Source organism: Mytilus trossulus, chromosome 3 (genome assembly GCF_036588685.1).
Source record: "Mytilus trossulus isolate FHL-02 chromosome 3, PNRI_Mtr1.1.1.hap1, whole genome shotgun sequence".
In the NCBI taxonomy this organism is placed as follows: Eukaryota; Metazoa; Mollusca; class Bivalvia; order Mytilida; family Mytilidae; genus Mytilus; species Mytilus trossulus.
This window is the reverse complement of record NC_086375.1, coordinates 61,723,376-61,739,732: the sequence shown is the minus strand read 5'-3', so window position 1 is coordinate 61,739,732 and position 16,357 is coordinate 61,723,376. Positions and strand designations below refer to the sequence as shown.

The 16,357-nt window shown below is 30.6% G+C and overlaps 1 protein-coding gene across 4 annotated transcripts in view; it reads left to right on the top strand.

The window, feature by feature from the left end:
- LOC134712038 (CLOCK-interacting pacemaker-like) overlaps positions 1-14,730 on the top strand; it is a 38,796-nt gene extending 24,066 nt beyond the window's left edge. For all 4 annotated transcript variants that reach the window (XM_063573153.1, XM_063573154.1, XM_063573151.1 and 1 more), the window contains 2 exons: positions 1,136-1,179; positions 14,043-14,730. In XM_063573153.1, coding sequence (XP_063429223.1) covers positions 1,136-1,179; positions 14,043-14,597 — 599 coding nt within the window. In that variant the 3' untranslated portion in view covers positions 14,598-14,730. The remainder of the gene's footprint in view (positions 1-1,135; positions 1,180-14,042) is intronic.
- The last annotated feature ends 1,627 nt before the right edge of the window (positions 14,731-16,357 follow it).

Below are 16,357 nucleotides of genomic sequence, written 5' to 3'. Positions count from 1 at the left end.
TCTAAAATTTAACTTTGTTTGATTTCATCAAAAATTGAATTCTTGGGATTCTTTGATATGCAGATTCAATTCATAGCCAGTTATTAAGATTTTGGATATTGGACCATAATAGCTAAATTTATTTAAGTTCATTAGACCACATTCATTCTATGCCAGAAACCTATGCTGTGTCAACTATTTAATCACAATTCAAATTCAGAGCTGTATCAAGCTTGAATGTTGTGTCCATACTTGCCCCAACTGTTGAAGTTTCAACCTCTGTGGTCGTATAAAGCTGCACCCCGGGGAAGCATCTGGTTGGTTAATAGCTTGAATATTATTAATGATAGAGATAAACTGTAAAAAGCAAAATTTTCAAAAAAATAAGATCTACAAATAAATTTTCTATGACCAAAATTGTCAATTGACCTCTTTAAAGACAATTTTTTCACAACTTGTTCATCCAGTTTGCTTACTTTTAAACATCTTCTCCTTTGAAACTGCTGAATCAATTTCATCTGAACTTGGGCTGAATGAGTTTCAGAGTAACTTGTATATTTTTTTTAATTTTATTTCCTTGTATGTGGAGAAACATAGCCACTTAAAGGCTGAAATGGAATATAGGGGTAAAATACATATTTAGCTTTTGAAGAAATTATGACAGATTCAAATAACATTTTAATGGAATTTTTAAGCCACTCATTAATATAAATAAACTTTGTACATATTAATATTGAGTTTGAAAAAAATGGATATCAATTTTTATTTCCTGTTCAATTTTTTTTTATCAGAGAAAAAAATAAATATTTTGCTCACAATGTGTGCCTGCCACATATATCTTTGAACAGTACTATAATTGTCATTGTATTGATATAGATAATTTCAATCCCTTGTTGATGACACTTCTGAGTAAATATCATTTTAATTTTCTATTTGGTTTGTTGCTTGGTTCTGATTCTACGTGACATTTGTCATATTGAAGTAGTGATTTTTAATTATTTAACATTGTCATACTTGGATTGTAATATTCACTGCTAATGCCTTCATAAAAATCATTTCTCGTATAGTTGTGGAGCTGAAACAGTAAAAAATGTATGCATATTGATTGATCCATCTTGTGAAGAGTTTTAATGAGGTTACTAATTTTATCTTGTAGATCAGGCAGATGTTTTGACATGTGCTAGCTTAACGACTAAAAAGGTAAATATTGGAATAAACATGGACAGTTATTGTGTGTAATTAATTCAAAGGTATTTTATTGTTATTTTTACATCCTCTATACATATATGATTTTTAACAGTATTAATTGATTTTTTTATTCATTTTTATCTTCCAAAAATATAATTTTTATAATTAATTTTATTACAAAAACACTAAAAGTGACATGAATCTAAAAACATATTTTACATGTGTATGTTGTGTACTATAGTATAAATCATACAATGTGTTAAGATATGTTGACACATGTTGTTTTATATAATTCCTCACAAAAATTTATTACCACGTAAGTGATTATTATGTCATATATGTAGTAGTATCTTGATTATTTATTTTTCATTAGTAGGGATTTTTACTTAATTTTATATTGAAACATAAATTTACTATTTGATGCTCATTTTGAGTATCCACATACATCCTTTTTCTGTGGCAGAGAGTGAGACATGCATGGGCGTAGGATTGATACTGTTAATTAGCATACACATGAAACATGGAGGTTCATATACAAACGTAATTTGGAATATTTTATTTTGTGCAATATGCTTACATTCAAACAAAACTGAAAATATTCTAATGATTATAGGTTATATAACAAGGACAGTAGATAAGAACAGTAGATAATAAGCTGATTTTAAGAAATATTGTCCTGTTTTAATTCAAACCTCTCTTAGTGTATACCAAATGGTATAATCACAAAAAATTAGCATTGTTCTTGGTTTTTGCTCTATAACTTAAGTATTGGTAAACAGAAGGTCTATGGCCACATAAGGAGGGTTGGGATAGATTTTGGTAATTTTAATTCCAACAGTGTAGGATTTAGGGGCCAAAAACAGGCCCCAAATAAGCATTTTTCTTGGTTTTTGAACAATAACTTTAGTATAAGTTAATAGAAATCTATAAAGGTTTATGACCACAAAAGGAAGGTTTGGATTAATTTTGGAGTTTTGGTCCCAAGGAATAAGGGGCCAAAATTAAACTTTGTTTGATTTCATCAAAAAAATGAATTACGGTATTGTGCTTCTTTGATATGCCAAATCTAACCATGTCCAAATTCTTAATTTTAGGTCCTGTTTTCTAATTGGTCTACATTAAAGTCCAAAGGGTCCAAAATTAAAATAAGCTTGATTTTAATAAAAATTGAATTCTTGGGGTTCTTTGATATGGTGAGTCTTAACATGTACTTAGATTTTTGATTATGGGCCCAGTTTTCAAGTTGGTCCAAATCGGGGTCAAAAATGATTATACTAAGTATTTTGCAATAGCAAGAAATTTTCAATTGCGCAGTATTCAGCAATAGCTAGAAATCTTCAATTGCACAGTATTGTTCAAAAGCAAGAAATGTTCAATTGCACAGTATTGCACACTAGCTAGAAATCTCCAATTGCACAGTATTGTGCAATATCAAGAAATTTTTAATTGCACAGTATTGCACAATAGCAAGAAATATCTAATTGCACAATATTGTGCAATAGCAAGAAATTTTCAATTGCACAGTATTGCCAATAGCCAGAAATATTCAATTGCACAGGACTGTCCCGTTTTCAAATTGGTCTACATTAAGATCCAAAGGGCCAAAAATTGAACTTTGTTTCATTTCAACAAAAATTGAATTCTTAGGATTCAAACGCATTGATCTCAGCAATTTCTACACTGTCGTTCCCTCAATAACTGCATTAAACAGTTTCTAATCATTATTCATTCAAAACCCTTTTATTATACCAATGCCTCACACACAACATATTATAGTATACTGTTGTCTATCAGTCCATCATCCACACTTCAGACAATAACTAGAAAACACTTCCCCCTACTCTCAAGAAACTTTGTTGAAATGTTTATATCTATTGACATTAGCTCCACATCGATTTTATAAATTTTAGAATTTTCGTTTCCATGTTATGAAGAGAGATTTTATCCTTAAAAAAGAGAGAATTTTCCAATTTTGAACAATAACACAAAAATGCATCCCTCACCTTTAATTAAACTTTGGGGAATTGTTTACACTATTGACCTAAGGTCTCTTTTGATTGTAATAAATTTCAGATTATACATTTCTGTGTTATGAATTTTTATATATGCTAAAAAAAAACAAGGGATTTTATAGTTTTTGGACACCTATAAGTGCAGGAGTTTCTGGCTACATTGAAAACCCATTGGAGGCCTTCAGCTGTTGTCTACTCTATGGTTGGGTTGTTGTCACTTTGACACTTTCCTCATTTCCCATCTTAATTATTCACATTAACACTCCACATCATTTTATAAAACTTGGGTGAATTGTCTATGTCTGTTGACTTCAGCTACATTCCAAAATTTAAAACAAGATTAACAACTACAGGTCCCCAAATAGCCTTCAACAATGACAAAAGCTCATACAGCACAGTCAGCTATAAAAGACCTTAAAATGACAAATATAAAACAAATGAAATGAGAAAACAAATAGACTAATAATTGTACAAAACAAAATAGTTCAACCTTTAAGCAAGCTTTAAAGGAATCAAGACATATCATGCCCTTAGAGTGCAGCTATTTATTAACAAACTCCATATTCAAACACTCAAACAACTAATTCATAGAGAGGGTGGAAGTTGAAGCCCCCTTTTTTATCAGTCAATGCATTTGAATGAAGACATGTACACATCAACACAATTTGTTAATACACATTTCCAGTCTAGCTTTCAATATATTTGTAACGACCTTTAACCCCACTGACAATTTGCGTCTGTGTCCATACTTGTATAATCACAAAATATATTTCATTAGTTGATCATTTTGTTGATTGTTAAACTATAAATTTAAGCTGCTAATTAACCCTCAGGTTCTGATGACGAAGTTACTGCTTGCGACCTTCATAAACAATCAAAACAGATTCAAGGAATTGTAGAAAAATAAGTAAGATGATAGCATGATTAGAGCGTTGTTTATTTGTTAATACTCATATTTCCCATGCATTCTCATTGTAAATTAAACTTTGTCATAAATGTTGTTACATGGTTTGGTGTATTAAAATGTTTCTTTTAGGATCAATTAATTTTATTCCCAGCTTCCACCTTTGTATACCTTTTCATTTATCACTGTTTTTCCCTAATACTTGCACTGTGGGATGGTCAATTTCTAACAAGTTGCGTCAAGGTTAAAGTCATTAAGGGTACATGCAAAATTGAATTCAGTAGCTGATATTTTTGAAGGAATTTTTCTTTTAACTGAAAGTCCGTGTTACTAAGACATGTCTCTAAGCCTTCCAAATATATATAACATATTCAACTCTTTTTTTTTTAATTTGAAGTTTTATAAGTCTTTAACTAGAAAGTATAAAACACATTTTTAGCTCAATGAAAATGCTTAATTTTTTGGGGTAAATAATCATAAAAGAATATCAGAAAGAATATTAACATTTCATTTTTATTATATGAATAAATTTGCATTAAATATTTTATGAATTATAATAATTTAATTCTGGATGTAACGCGTCTTCTGATTGGCTGACGGTATTTTGTTATCAGCCCATAGACATAATGTACTCATGTGACTGTGACATCATCAACATTTATTCATTGTTTTCTACGGTTTAAAATGGAATGTAGAATTAAATTATAAGAAATGACTAAAATTTCTGCCTATTCGAAATAACATAAAAAATGCACATCTTTCTCACAATTAATTTTAGTGACCTGTATTTTTCAGATTTGATTTGTAAGACAAAAATGTACATATAAATTAAACTCTCCAATTTATAGGGAGATGGTTCATGAAGAGTTAATATTATCACTTTAAAACTGACAAATATAATCGATTAATAATGAATAACTTAAATTTTATTTGTGTTATCAATTTATTGATAATTCAGATATTTTTACTGTATATATCAGCTGGTCAGACAACAGATCTGAGTAGTTATTTGATATAAGTCTCAAGTCATTTTTTACTTTCAATTTCATCTGTACTATAAACTGATGAATACATGTTGTTGTTTGTATTTTAACTGTGTTATATTTCATCAAACTATATTTCTAAAGTAATTGAAGTGATATCAAAAAGTAATCAATAATTACATCTGAAGTTTTGCTGAGTTTGTTGATTAAAGATTTATAAAGTTGACTACATAACAAAAATGATAACATGAACAAAAAAAGTTATCAATTGCAATAGAAAATAATTACAGATCATCATTACCCCATAATTGGTACTTCAACTGATAATTACATATTTGGCAATCTTAAAATGATAGATTCATGCTCAAAGTTGCTATGCTATTTAAACTGAGATAATGGCTTCACTTAACCTGAAGTCATTGCCTTATAAAGGTTCTTATTATAATAACAGTTTGACTCTAAAGCTGAATTAAACATGCTTTCACAGTTATTTTTTCACACATTAAGATTCATAAAAAATCTATATGTATACATATATTTGACACTGTACTTGATTTGGGTCTTTTTTGTCTAAGGTAGAACTTGATAATTCCAATCTTAAGATGAGATTACAAAATGTATAAAGGAGTAGGTAAGGACTGATTTTGACCTCAAACTTCAGGTTCATCTGACGAAAGATTTTGACCACTTTTTATACACCTCTCCTTTGATTCAATTAGTTTATGTTAAAGATTTAACTGATTTAGTCATAAAAAAGGACCCGATTCAAGCTCATATATGATAAATCTACCAAATATGTCAAAAAATGTCACTTTTCAGATGGTTTTTGTCAAAAATGAAAGTGGCCTCATCTGTGTTCATCTTTAACCTTTATATATGTTATGTTTTATCATAAAATACAGCTTACATTTCAATACAATATTAAGGATGAACACGAATGCGGCCACTTCCGTTTTACACGAAAACCGTCTAAAATTTAACTAAAATGCTAGAATTGTGAAGATTTCAGTAATTTAGCATGACTTAATGGTTCTAGTGGCCGTTATATGTGTATTGTATTGTCAAACTGAACCCATATTTATGTAGCAGTAGCATTCTACTGTCCAATAAATAACTAAAAGTTTACATTTTAACAATTTTGTAAAACTGTTATATTTTAGGGCCAAAAAGGGGTCTTTCTGGACGTACTCCTTTAGTCTATGCAATTATGTAACAAATAAACATGATAGAAATAAGCAATACATCAGAATTGAAAAGTTTGTGCATTTTTCCTCAACACATATTCAGTTTAGCACATACAACTTCTCGTCCAATCAAATTGCCTGAATTTTCCTTCTAAATTCATTAAGTCCATACTATTTATGTGTACTAAGTAACAAGGCATGAATGACCACTAGGGTAAGTTTTTAAATTTATCATGATAAAGATATCTGATATTAAAAAAAAAATTGCCACTGGCTTTATGAAATACAATGCTGCGTTCCAAATTAGATTAAATACATTTGTAGTTTGTAATTTATTTTACACATTTATTTCCTTATATTTCCTGCTATTGAAATCTTTGAATATAAATAATGTTTCTTTCATTTGAATAAAGAGATACAGATATGATTCTTTATACCTTGATTAAGGTACAACGACATCTTAAAATTGTGATCAATTATCATCCATGCAATTATGTACTTTGAACACAAAAAGTTTGAACAATGAAACCTTGTGATGGGAAATTAAGGCAACTTGATATATTTCATCATGAATTGATTGATTATTGGTTGCTTAATTTCCAGTGGCTAATATTTCATACATGTTCATAATGAAAACAAATTATTTTCTTTGCTTTGACTCAGATTCACAGTGTAGATACTATTCTGTACGCTATCTGGAAGTCTCGATTTTCGAAGCGAGGATTTCCAACTGGTTAACAAAACGGTTTTGGGTACAGTGCCTTTTCTCATCATTTGTTTACTCCTACATCTATAAAGTGCTTTGAACATCTTCAATGTATGTATAGCATCATACATATGAGTAACTGTAACAAAAACATGCATTAGAATATAAAATATACGTGTGCATCACACCAACTTCATAGAAAAAAGTGAAATCGATGGACAATTTTGCTCTCGTAGTACAAACCAAATAATCTTTTATTGCAAATATTTGCATCAGTTTACAGTTAAATATATATAGTTTAAATATTCTTACCGTATTTAAGTAGAAGGTTCGTATTTCAAATAAAAAATATGTTTTCCTTGAGGATCCCAAAATACATTACTGTACAATCAGTCTAAAACTGACTATTTTAGAAGTGATTTCAGATTTTTTGTCTGTATGACCAGTTGTGAGTTTGAAGGGGAAAAAAACGGCAATTTGAAGGTATATATACGTGTCTATGTGATATTATGAACTGTCCATGGAATTATAACGTGTAATTTCTTTCATCAGACAATACAAATATATTTCTGATGATTTTTATAGACAGCTAAATAATTCTATTTTTGTTTCGTCAGTCTTATTTAAAATCAAATGTCTAATAAGCAATACATGATTCGCTTGTGGACTTTGTATTAGTGTGTAGTTGCAGTTATCTGTTTAGCTATTACATTTTTTAAGGCTATTTACACCGTCTGCCGTTGACCAATTGGTGATAACATAAATCAGGCATGTCTATTTTAAAATTACAAAAAATAGATAGAGAAAGCTTTGTTTGAAAACTTGAGGTATTGAGGAAAGAATCAACGAAATTATATCCCGCCACTTCTAAAGTCCATGTTTTGGAAAAAAATAAACCACCAAAACAACTAAATTATAGGTGCAGAGGGGCATCACTTAATAAAGAATCTGAGAAAGTTTTATTAATATATGGTAAGTTTTTGAAAGTTGCGTATAGTAAATGGGTTCCATCCAATAAGGTAGTGGAAAAGTCCTTATCATGGAAACAAAACACTGTTGAATTTTCGAAAAATCAAATTAAGAGGTGCACAATTGAATTGAGATTCATTAAGTTATGACAAGTGTCTGAAAGAAGTTATGGATATAAAATAGGTACGCCCAATATAAGGCTATGGCAAAGTCCGTATTTTAGATATAGAAACATCAAACATATTTTACCAAAAATTCGAAATAGAAGGTCCATAATACATTAATTGATTAAAAATGGAGCAATTTTAGAAAACTTTAATAATTGGTTTTGGAGGTGTTGGAAATACCGGATGAGTGTAATATAATTTAATAATTTAATAGAATTCGAAATATTTTCTTTTTTATATAAATAAGGCCGTTAATTTTCTCGTTTGAATTGTTTTATATTGTCATTCCGGGGCCTTTTATAGCTGACTTTGTGGTATTGCTTTTGCTCATTGTTGAAGGCGTTACGGTGACCTATATGTGTTAATGTCTGTGTCATTTTGGTCTCTTGTGGACGGTTGTTTCATTGGCAATCATACTGCATAGATCTTCTTTTTTATATTATCATTTATGATACGGAATCCGAGAAAAAAAAATTAATAGTTATACCAGTGACGGATCCAAAAAAAATGGGATCCGGTGGTTTGAAACCCTTTTTTTAACTATCAATGCATTTGTATGGGAACATTTATTTGGAATCCTCTTTTTTCGTGGATAGGACCTCTCTCCATTTAAAAATGTCTGGAATTCCCAATGTATAGTTAGTGGTTTATGAGGAGATGCGCTTACAAAACCGGCAAAACATGTTGTACCGGTCCAAAGGATGAATGGAAAGACGGACTTCATAATCACTATAAACCCCCGCTTTACAAAGTGGTGTACAATTTAGTGTGAAAGAGACAGATCTACACCCAAAACAAAGTGAAGGAATTTTGATCAATTATATGCTACAGTACGGCCTCGAATGTTTGTAAATACATGAGTTTTTATATATAACAATAAATCTGTGTGTTTGTAAAATTTTAAGTATAACGGAGGACATTTCTGAAACTTATATATACAACAAACCTTCCAGAGTCGGATTTAGGGGGGGCAGGGGGCCCGCCCCCTTTTTTGGGAAAAAAATTGGTTGCTTATATTGGGAATCACTGAAGTGTGACTGTAGCGGGACCCCTCTTAGGTCAGTCAGTGGGCCCCCAATTATGAAAATCCCTGGATCTGCCACTGCCTTCCTCTTATTTTAGCAACATTCAAACATCCTTATACTTAATGTAGTAAGTCGAGTGCACCCTATCAAGCTAAAACATGTTTGATAAGTTTTCAGGATGTGAATTTATTGAAATACATTTGTGTTATTTAGAAAAATACCATCTTCTAATGTATCGTAAATAACTTGAAATCACCACTAGAATACAGTGAAATAAAGACTGATCATACAGTTTCAAAATATACAAGCGAGACTGATCGTACAGTGAGAAATTCAAACAAGTGTAATTTTCTTATTTCTGGCTTCAAAGATCTGGCTGAAACTTTTACCACCAATTAAAATATACTTTATTTATTTGATTACGTCTTTTTTTCACTTTAATTTGTACACTAAGGGGGTAAAGAGATTGTTTTTAGGTTCACCGACTGATTTTCCTTAGTGATGCACTTGAAAATCTCTTGATGAGGGCAAAGATACGAATAAAGAATGGGCTGCATTTTAAAAGTATAAACCATTTGTGAATATCGATGTCAGCTGAATTAATCATTAAGCAATGTACAGATGAACATCTTACCGATTAATTCAGTATATCCAACAAATTTAAAATATGATAAAAAAAGTTCTCGCTTCGAAAATCACGACTTCCGGATAGCGTACAGAATAGTATCTACACTGTGAGATTGTATTATGTCTATCTTATCACCTCAAAAATGTAATCACAATTCAATTTGAAAACATAATTGGCTTTAAGTAATTTTTAAAAGATGAGTATCATGAACTCACTTAAATGATTAGTAATAGTCTGACTAAATAATTCTTATTTTTATATAGGTTAGACAATACTTTAGATTGGTAATGTTTTATGACTTTAAAACTGAGGTGAAGGCGTGTTGGGATACAACATTTATGTAACCTGACAAATTTCACAAAAATAATATTTTTTTATTTGGCCCATTGAAATGAAATTTATACTTGAGACATTAATAAAACAGCTTACATTGAAACATTAATTTTCATTTATGTAACCCACAAAAATTGTTCGTTATATTTTATGAACATTTTTAACCGGAGGCGTATTGGGATACATTTATGTTAACTGACATATGGCACAATAAATTGGTTGTGTTTTATAAATATTTAAACCAGAGGCGTATTGGCAGGGATACATTTATGTATCCTGACAAAATGCACAAAATTTGTTTTTATTTTTTTCCCAAACTAAAATTATCTCTTATCTTCATTTATTTTACATGACATATGGCACAAAATAGGTATTTGGTTTACAGACCAAATGAAATTTTAACTTATGACACAAATGAACATAGGCGGATCCAGGGGGAGCCCCCCACCCCTCTTTTTTGTGAAAAATTTGGTTTATTGATTATATAGGTAATTACTGGAGCCTGTCTGGAGCAGGTCCGCCTTAGGTTTTTTCTGCAATGATAGGCTTTTTTTAGGACCAAGAAAATGTTTCAGCTATAGCAGGATGTTGGAAAAGTCTGGTGTCGGATTAGACAGATTACACTGTATACAGAATCTGTATTAGTTTGCTTTACTTATCATGCTTTGTTCTTGTCAGCACAAACTTATATTTTCAGCAGTTAACATGAAAAACAAGAAAAATTATAATTCAGATAATAATAGATTTAAAAAATTGTTTTACGTCTTTGAAATGAATAAAACACTGACTATATAATTCTATAAATATTAATGAAATTTCCTGTCTAAGAAAAATCCAAGAATATCAACCGAGAAATCAATAATCCCTACAAATATCGTTCAGTGCACTTTTAACAGAACTGAAATCAGATTAAGTGCCTTTCAAATCTGTTTATTAGGCTGAGAGAGAAAAGTACATATTTGAAATTGATTATTTATTCTGGAGGATTGCTATAGTCTATAACTTCACTTCTTATGGCTTACAGTTTCCATGGTTAGATTAAAAATTAGAAATACCACTGCTAAATAAAAACGGAACACTTCAATTTAACATCTAAAAACCATATGTTTATTATAAAGATATGCCAGGTAAACCTACTGTTCTTGTTTTGAAAAGCAGAATTGGAAATTTGTCCAGAATATACTTTAGTTTAAATATTAAGATCCCACGCTTTATTATGAGAAAACACACACACTTATATATTTAAGTGATGTCCACAAGAACAAAATTTGCGCATAGGTAATTCCACTATCTATTCGGTGTGTTTGTGTCGTATTTATACTGTAAAAGGATGCACTCTATTAAATTCCATTGATTCGCTTCAAAAAGTTTCCTTTTGTTGTCATGTCTTTATTTTGAAATTATTTAGTAAGAAATATTTCATATGTTCATTAAATAATGTGTATATTTTGTATTTGTTTTGGAGAAGACGTTTCTAAGTTGTAAAACTTGTGTCTGATCCTTTTGTCATTTTGAACAATAAAATATGTTTAAACTAAACTAGTTTAAACTGTTGTCACTGATTACAACCTTAAGTTTTGTTGTTGTTTGTAGACTCTTGTTTGTCTTGTTGTCTTTTATTTTCATTTTCTTCCCCATAGCCTTAACTTGTTAGTTTGTTTTGACTTATGAGTTGGAATATATCACAATTTTATCTCCAGCCTCTCTTTTAGTTCTATATTATAATGCACTAGTGTAAATATCAGCTAAGCCTACATGTATATGCTTACTATAACTTCCTCACTGGCATATCCAGAAATTTTCATAGGCTGGGGCCCACTGTTTGCCTTTAGAGAGGGCCTGCTCCAGACATGTTTCAGTGATTCCCTATAAGAACCTTTCCATCAATTCTTTTCAAATTTTATTTTTTTCTTACTGACGACAAAACTTATATAAAACAATTTCACTAGTACTGTTCAGGAGTTATGGTCCTTGACTCCTTTTTATACTGAAAAATTAATGCAATAACTTATGAAATATTTAACCAATGCTTATAACAATTGAAAATGTTGTAAAAAAATGTCAGTCAATTTGGATTATTGATGATTTTCATTCTTGCTGTTTAGTAGTTATGGTCCTTCATAGACTGGAAAATGACACTTTATATCGTTTCTTAATTCTATACTTTTTTCTTATGAACCAATCAACCAATGTTCTTTGAACATTAAATTGCTGTTACTGATGACAAAGTAGTGGTTTTAAAAGTTCAATATTGATTATTTACATATTTGTGGTTGTAGTTGTGGTTCTTGATAGATTGAATGTAATGTTGTTGAGACACACACGACTGAAAATGCATTCAAAATACAGTAAACCTTGTTTTCGTATCAATTTTATATCTTGTTCCTTGCTTGTATATAAAATAAGTACCTTCATTTATTTTTAGCTCACCTGGCCCAAAGGGCCAAGTGAGCTTTTCTCATCACTTGGCGTCCGTCGTCCGTCGTCGTCGTCCTGCGTCCGGCGTTAACTTTTACAAAAATCTTCTCCTCTGAAACTACTGGGCCAAATTTAACCAAACTTGGCCACAATCATCATTGGGGTATCTAGTTCAAAAATTGTGTCCCGTGACCCCGCCAACCAACCAAGATGGCCGCCATGGCTAAAAATAGAACATAGGGGTAAAATGCAGTTTTTGGCTTATAACTCAAAAACCAAAGCATTTAGAGCAAATCTGACGAGGGGATAAAATTGTTTATCAGGTTAAGATCTATCTGCCCTGAAATTTTCAGATGAATCTGACATTCCGTTGTTAGGTTGCTGCCCCTGAATTGGTAATTTTAAGGAAATTTTGTTGTTTTTGGTTATTATCTTGAATATTATTTTAGATAGAGATAAACTGTACCCAGCAATAATGTTCAGCAAAGTAAGATCTACAAATAAGTCAACATGACCAAAATGGTCAGTTGACCACTTTAGGAGTTATTGCCCTTTATAGCCAATTTTTAACCATTTTTCGTAAATCTTAGTAATCTTTTAGAAAAATCTTCTCTCTGAAACTACTTGGCCAAATTAATTGAAACTTGGCCACAATCATCATTGGGGTATATAGTTTGAAAATTGTGTCCGATGACCCGGCCAACCAACCAAGATGGCCGCCACGTCTAAAAATAGAACATAGGGGTAAAATGAGTTTTTGGCTTATAACTCAAAAACCAAAGCATTAAGAGTAAATCTGACACGACGTAAAATTGTTGATCAGGTCAAGATCTATCTGCCCTGGAATTTACAGATGAATTGGATCATCGGTTGTTAGGCTGCTGCCCCTGAATTGGTAATTTTGAGGAAATTTTGCTGTTTTTTTGTTATTATCTTGAATATTATTATAGATAGTGATAAATTGTAAACAGCAATAATGTACAGCAAAGTAAGAACTAAAAATAAGTCAATTGACCCCCTAAGGAGTGATTGCCCTTCATAGTAAATTTTTAATAATTTTCACAAAATTTGTAGATTTTCACTAATATTTTCCACAGAAACTACTGTTATAGATAGAGATAATTGTAAGCAGCAAAAATGTTTAGTAAAGTAAGATCTACAAACACATCACCATCAGCAAAACACAATTTTGTCCTGAATCCATCTGTGTACAATGTTTAATATTAACATAGACCAAGGTGAGCGACACAGGCTCTTTAGAGCCTCTAGTTAAAATAATATATTTGTCCCTACGACTTGTTATTTGTTTCTTGCTTTTGAGAACATACAACTTCCAGAATTAATCTTATTTTGACTTTTGAGTGATACATTATAGGATAGTGATAGTGAACAATTTAAAATTTCATGACATAGTGTAATTTGTATTCTGGTAATTGTAATGTTCTTTTCTAATAATCTTTCGCTATAAGACTTTAATCTTTCAAAGAAAAAGACCATTTTTAAGAAGAATACAATGTCACTTAGAATTTATTTTATTTTATTTTAGAAATCATCATCAGCAGATTATAGTGTGCCTGTGGTTCAATCTCAGCTTATATCAAAACCTTGGCGAAGTAGTTTAAGTTCTAATGGCTTCTATCCTACAATGGACCAGCAAGGAGTTTCATCACCAATAAGTAGTTCTTGTGTTGCTAGTGTTACCAATACTAACTACTATACTAATGATCCAATTATAAGCATCCAGAGTGCTTCAAGAAAACATTCCTTCCAACAAATTGACAATTTTGATACTACAACTCCAGAAAAAATTCGCAAGATGTCTGAGGACAATATGGACAAGTACTCTGGGATAGATATAAAGTCTCCACCTAATGGATTGAAAGCAAAAAGATATAACAAAACAGCAGAGGCACTAAAAATGTCAGGTTTAATGGACATTACAATGAAAACTGCTGACTTGCTGAAAAAGAATAAACAATTACAAACTGAAATGGACAATCTTAAAAAGGATTCCAGCAGTTTTTTACAAAGTGTTTTAGAAAATCCAGAAAATCATCACATTAAAGATACTTATTTCCCACATTTAACAACAAAATCCTAGTAAATACAGCACATTTTATATTTCGTACCTAACGTTTTCTGGTAATTATTTGTATTTCATGACTGCTCTTAAAACTAAAGTATATTAGCTGGAGAGAATTTTGTGAGGAAAACATATATGCTTTCAGCTAATGGCTAATGCTAAAAAAAAAGAAATGCAAATATATTTGAAATTAATAGAGTATCAATTACTAGTAATATGAATTTAAAGAGTGATTAAACATTTAAAGGAATAAATGAATTGTTTAGGCTTGGACTGTCCATATTTTGTTTTTGTATCAGAAACACATGAAATAGTTATGTCCTTTTGTATGAAAATGTAAAAGAAAATACTAATTGACTCACACATAGTGACACAAACAAGTCATTTCACTTTGGAAAACATCCATGATGACCAAGAACTATTTCTAATGTTTGAAAATATATTAGATTGTCAGAAAATGGTCTGAAATATTTTTGATAGATTTTGATCATATTTTTTTTAATAACATAACAATATTTATCAAATGAAAGAAAATGGTATAAAGAAGCTAATGTTATTGCTTAAAAGAAAGAAAAAAATGTATAGATATGAAATATAGTTTCAGTAGATTGTCTGTATCTATATATTAGTTAATTTTCTTCTTATGTAGGGTTTGAAGTTATTTCTGTTCACTTGATAATGTCTTTGATATTTGTCTCGCCATGAAAAAATCAAAGTAGCAAGACTTTGATAAAGGCAACAGTAGTATACTGCTGTTCAAAAGTCATCAATCAATTGGGAGAAGACAAATCTGGGTTACAAAATTATATCTGAGGGGAACACATCATGGCTTGTGTAAGAATGGATACATCTCATTTCCATAGTGATTATTCTGCCCAACCCCTCAGTCATAGTCTATAGAATTTGAGAGTTTTGCTAAGGTAACAAGGTAAAGTTTTTGATTAGGAAATTGCATTAAGATCCCACATATATAGTATACAAGACTATGGTATTTTGGTATGCAGTTGTGTTATCATTGGCATTTCTCATTTCCTGGAAAGTTAAGGTCTTGTCATTCAGTCATGGTTCATTGACTTTGAATGTTTAGCATTCTTTACAAGTAATGCCATTTTAAGTTCTACATTTGCATTTTACTACCGTTATCAAAATTACATAAATGTGAGACATATCTCTGTGTCAACTGTTTATTAAAACTATTTGCTTCTTCTCACCAGGTTCATTGTCGAAACTACAAATAAAGGAGTAGCTCCGGTAAGAGCCCTTTTTGGCCCCAAAATATAGCAGTTTTATAAAATTGTTAAAATGTAAACTTTTAGTTTTTTATTGGATAGTAGAATGGTTCTGCTACATAAATATTGGCTGTTTTTGACAATACAATGCACACATAATGAGTACTAGCACCATTAAGTCATGCTAAATTACTGAAATCTTCACAATTCTAGCATTTTAGTTAAATTTTTCGACTGTTTCCGTGTAAAACGAAAGTGGCCGCATTCGTGTTCATCCAAAATATTGAAATGGAAGTTGTATTTGATGATAATACATAACATATATAAAGATTTAGGATGAACACGGATGCGGCCACTTTCATTTTTGACAAAAACTATCTGAAAAGTGACATTTTTTCGCATATTTGGTAGATTTTTCTTATTTTAGCTTAAATCGGATCGTTTTTAATGACTAAAAGAGTTAAAATCTTTCACAAATAATAATTGAATCAAATGAAATAGACACTTAAGTGTTTAAAAAGTGGTCAAAATCTTTCGTCAGATGAAACT